Source organism: Strigops habroptila, chromosome Z, assembly GCF_004027225.2.
Source record: "Strigops habroptila isolate Jane chromosome Z, bStrHab1.2.pri, whole genome shotgun sequence".
Classification (NCBI taxonomy): Eukaryota; Metazoa; Chordata; class Aves; order Psittaciformes; family Psittacidae; genus Strigops; species Strigops habroptila.
The window spans coordinates 76,050,857-76,056,020 of NC_044302.2; the positions used below are offsets into that span (position 1 = coordinate 76,050,857).

Genomic DNA, 5,164 nt, shown 5'->3' on the forward strand with positions numbered 1-5,164 from the left:
AGATATATTCGATTATTCAGATTGTCTGCTTGTACAATTAAAATAATATGGTAATGGAATATTTGGAACTTTTCAAAAAGGACTTTGAGATTTTTGCAAAAAATTAATTTAGTAAAGCCTGTGTAAGGGTTTACATGTTTTATATCAAACCAGTTTTCATTACAAACTAGATTTATTAATGCAGTGGTAGCCACACAGTGCATTCTCATTTGCTACAATGGTGACACAGGAATTACTGCTCATTTCTGTAAATTGCATGTTTGCTACCCCCCAGCCATGTTCAGAAGGGTGTTTGTAAGGCCACTAGAATTTAAGTGAAAATCAATGGAAACATCTTCAAGCTGGATTGTTGCAAAGATTCAGCTGACAGAAAGTTCTATTATCTCATATGCTGGCAAAAACAGAGAGGTGGTGAGCTAGAGCATAAAGGCAGAAACTGCAAGCCTGTTTTACATCTAATAAAATATATCACATAATTCCACCTGTAACATGCCAAACCAGTAGCATGACTCATGTAGTTTCTCTTTTTGATGAAGAGTTAATCTTTGGCCAGGTTAGAGGATATGTGCAGGTAGTTAAGTATCTATGTAAAGGACCTTGTCACTAATCTAACTTGGGAGCTTTATAAGAGGAAATTAAAATGTTAGTGTGTTAGAATATTCAGAACACAAGACAATATGAATCTTTCACACAAAAAACTTTATAAGCAGTATAGTTGTTACATGTGCAAACAGGCTTTGTTTTAAATGAAAAAACTTGCTATTGGCAAAGATTACTTCCTCCCTGCAGGACAAAAAAATTAACAAACAGTTTTCAGTAACCACCTTGAAAATCAACTACATTATGCTAAAATACTTCTGGGAACCACAACAAGGTTCAAATCAATCCCTTAGAATTCAATAAATTAAAGGCTTTTTGTTTTCCTTTTTAATAATGTTAGTATAAACTACAGTTCTCTAACTGCAGATAATATGGTATTTGCTCCTTCAGATAGATCACATTAGGTTATGTAAAAAAAAAAAAAAGGTTTAACCAAACCTTTTTTTTTTAAGTTCTGCCATGTATGTAGTTTCTGAAGCATTATTTCGTTACTGAAGTAAATAATTTTGGTGGTTGCCAATTACTTTTCAGGAGCTTTAAGCGGAGGTCAGCAATGCACAAATCCATCACAAGGAACAAAAAGGTAAGGTTTTTCTGGAAACTTGAGTACACAACTGATTTTAAAATAATAAAGTTTTGAAAAATATTCAGTGTTGTAAAAATTGTGTAGATTTCCATTGTATATTTGAACCTCTTATTGGTTTTGGTTTGGTTTTTTTTTTCTTTCCTTAGGTCTGGACTAACAACTTCACAGTCAGCATCAAAAAAGGCCAAATCGAGCAATTCCAAACATACAATTGAAATGTTTTTTAAATGACTGTGTAGCAACATATTCTATATGAAGTATTTCATAATGTTTTATCCTGAAAATTAATTTAGTATTGATGGTAGGCTGGATTGAGGTGCCAGTCACTTTGGAGCCATTGCATGCCTGTGTAAACATGAGGTAATTTTTTTTTTTTTTTTTTTTTTTGAGAATGATATGGGTTTTTTTCCCAGCTGTTTCTGAGGATCAAAATTTGCTAGCACAGCCTCATGAATTCTGTCTGCTGTTCAACAAACAGAACAGGGAGACTGGAGCTGCCATTAAGCAAGCCTGTAGGGCAAGCTCCCTGGAAAGCAGGAATCATTAGCTAGGGTACCACACTGTGCTTACTGAAGGCCCTCTTCCGACACCGGACCTCGCATCTTCTCTGGTGGTTGTACGGGCCATGGTAGCTGTAGTAGCTCAGACAGACACTTCCTTGGACAATTCAACACCAAATTTAATTGAGGTATTAGCTGTGTGGTGACAAAGAAGACCTGAGTTGCTTGATTCTGGCTTATGAACATCTGTCTTCTCAGTGGACACAAAAATTGATTGGTCTTGCAGTTTCAAAGGAAAAGAGCAAAAATTTAGAGCATTGTCAAGCTTTCATTGTTGTTATTGAAAATGTCTTCAGTAAGAGTTGATGGACCAGCCCTTAAGGATTCATTGTGATGAGATGCAGGATGACTTGACTTATTTAAAAAATTTTAATAAACCTGTTGATGAAAGAAGGATTTGTTCAGGTTAGTCAGACAAATGCTGTTTGATCCTTGCCCTCTCCAGAAGGACTGAGAACTTCAATTTTCGTCACAATTGTGAAATTCTTACTGGTCAGTACCAATACATTTACTCTGAATAAAAGATCTAATGGTGCAATAACAATATGAATTATGTGAAAATATGCAAGATACTGATTTTCTTATTGTTTACCTATCTCTTTAAAATTATTTTGTATTCTGAATAAGCAGTATTTTGTGAGTGCATATGTGGAAGGAGGAAGTTGTAAAGTGCAAATATTTAAAATACTTTGGCTAGATTTTTCCCTGTTCAAAATGAATTTCTTACATGTAGAAATTTTATTATAATAAAGTATTTATCAGGAAAATAATTTATGATGACAGCAGATTTCTTATAAATTAATGTCAAACCTTGTATGAAAAATAAACTAGTTTTTAATTGCAAAATCTTTAAGAGAAGTTACTACAGAAGCATCTGTTTTGTTGTTTAACTGTATTAGAAGTACTTTTGAGTTTGCTTGGGTTTTGAACAAACAAATGTGTACCTGCTATGTTTTAGATGCCCAGGCTAAGTCCAGAACATGCTTTTTTGTTTCCAAACTTCCCAGAATGGTTTCCCTATCTCTACCTGCTCATCTGTTTGTTTGCCAAATGCCACTGTACCCACAGGTCTGTCACTTGAATTCTTGTCAGTGCTTCCTTATCTGCTTCAGACCAAATCATCTGGACTAGTTCAGACTGTGTAAGTTGACTCTGTGGACTTTTTCTAAACTGGGTCAGTGAGCATTCAGCATGAGCTGGCAGAGTGGGAGCTGGAAAGTTTTGCTAGGAAAGACATAAAAGCAACTGAGGGAACAATGACTTAAGCTACTGCTGCTGTTTAGAAAGTGGACACCTATCCCTTTATTAGTTTGTATCTATCTGATTCAATAAAGTGTAGAATATAATTATTACCTTGTCATTGTGTGTATTTCTTCAAAATGTGTACTTTTAAATATGCATTCCTTAGCAAAAAGTAAAATACTGTAAGTGCTTGAGCAAATTGTTCTGCATTTTGCTCTGGATTCTGCATCTCTGTTAGTTTGTGTCAGTCTTTTCTGCATCTTGCTGGTGCTGCTGGGAAGAGCCAAGGTTGTGGGAGGTGGTTAGAGGATGTGGCACACTTGCTATTTGCAGAGTTTGAGCACATAAACTTTGCCAGTTGTACTGGCAAAGTTAGTTAAGAGACTGGGGATATACCTCTGAAAGAGTATTGTATGATTGTAATTAAAACTGGAAACTAACAGCTGGTGTTTCCAGACTGTAAAATTATGATCCTGGTTTAAAGATTCACACTGTAACTCGTGCTCTGCATGAGGCTGTAAATCTGTTTCTCCTTTGGTGCTAGCTTTGTAGACAAACCTACTTATTCGAAAGTTGTCTGTTGTCTCTCACTTCAAAAAGGAACATTTCTGTTGCAAACAATGGGTCTGTATTAGTAGCCCAGTCACCATACAGGGGAAAAAAAAACTCTGAAGAAGTTTTGCTGTAACATTTGACTCACAGGAAGCAAGAAGTGAAACCCTGTGATTCAGCTATGGCTAAATGAGTTACTTGTTCTTCTCACTCTGGGTTTATTTTCACAGGGTTTTTTTCAGCTGAGTAATATTCATCTACTGGAAGTACAGTTGATGAAACTGTCTTGTCAGGCCAAGGTGTATCAAGTGCAAAGTTTCTTACGCATCACAGCCTGACTTTATCAAAAATGTTTAAGGGAAAAAAGGACTGTAAATTTAATCTCTTCCTGTATGATAAGGAGAATCTGAGCAAATAGGTTTTTTCCAAATTTGCTCAGTTTGCAAGCTTTTGAGACCATCAGATTAATTTTGCTATGGACACGTATGGTGTTAATAATCTTGGAAGTTAAGATGACTCTGTAATTTAATTATAAAGAAGAAATTACAGTGAAGGAACTGAAATGTGCCTTCAGTTGTCTAAGGCTGAATACTGGTAGTCCTGCATTGTTGGAGCTACTTCTGCAATATTTATTTAAGAATGTCAGCAATATCAAAGGCTGTTTGTAAAGTCAAATTTAATGTAGTCACTTTAAACAATTTTTATGCTTATCTCAGAAAATCACTGGAATCATGAAATATCAATGCTGGCTTCAGTAGGCCAAAGTAACAGTGGACTTCAAGATAAATCTAGAAATAGGTAGATGAGGTGGATCTCAGTACGTCAGTTCACAAAAACTGAACCTTTTGGGATATATGTATTGATTTTTGACTGGACTTTGTCAAAAGTAAATGAAAGTATTTTCTGCCTGAAAATGAAGAGTCTGGCAATTGGATCAATGCCACTACTGCACATGTGTATTTCTAGGCATCTACAGCAGGAGCACCTCAGTCTCTTGCCTCCCAAGGCTGCATCAAGCTTGCAGGGGCACAGGAAATGTCACCTCCTCCAGTCCATTGAACACTGGTTGACAACAGCACGAATAACTGCCAGGAGGGATTTCCCTCTGAAATACCTTTAGCTCTGCAGAGAGCTCCATGACTACCCTGTAATTAGTGACAAGCCACCTCCTTCTGGGGCTCCTGTGTGAGCTGTGATATCTCTGTGTGTCTGTACCTGTGTACTTGCGGCATTGCTTTTCAAAACTGCCTCGTTTGTGTGATGATTTGGGAATCACTTAAGCAATAAAGAGGATTACCCTTTTATCTTGTGAGTGCACTTCTTGGCCCTTTTAAGTATTGAAAGGTTGCAGTAAGGTCTCCTAGGAGTCAAGTCTTCTCCAGGCTGAATAGAATCATAGAATAGTTTGGGTTGAAAGGGACCTTCAAAGGTCATCTAGTGCAATCCATGTCAAGAAATCCTGTGTATCTAGTGCCTGGTTTCTTTTAAAAAGAACTCCTAACCCTGCTCGGCACCTCTCCCTCCCCGCGTACTGCGTCCCACTGCCGGGTGCTGCTGCAGGCGTGCCCGCACGGTGTGCTGGGCCTGCGTGCCTGCGCTCCGCTCAACACCTGGGCCCCAAGAA

The 5,164-nt window shown here is 37.3% G+C and overlaps 1 protein-coding gene across 8 annotated transcripts in view; it reads left to right on the forward strand.

Annotated features, from left to right (window-relative positions):
• Window positions 1-1,545, forward strand: part of POLK (DNA polymerase kappa) — a 37,586-nt gene extending 36,041 nt beyond the window's left edge. For all 8 annotated transcript variants that reach the window (XM_030470867.1, XM_030470869.1, XM_030470863.1 and 5 more), the window contains 2 exons: window positions 1,132-1,183; window positions 1,333-1,545. In XM_030470867.1, the coding sequence (XP_030326727.1) occupies window positions 1,132-1,183; window positions 1,333-1,417 (137 nt within the window). In that variant the 3' untranslated portion in view covers window positions 1,418-1,545. The remainder of the gene's footprint in view (window positions 1-1,131; window positions 1,184-1,332) is intronic.
• The last annotated feature ends 3,619 nt before the right edge of the window (window positions 1,546-5,164 follow it).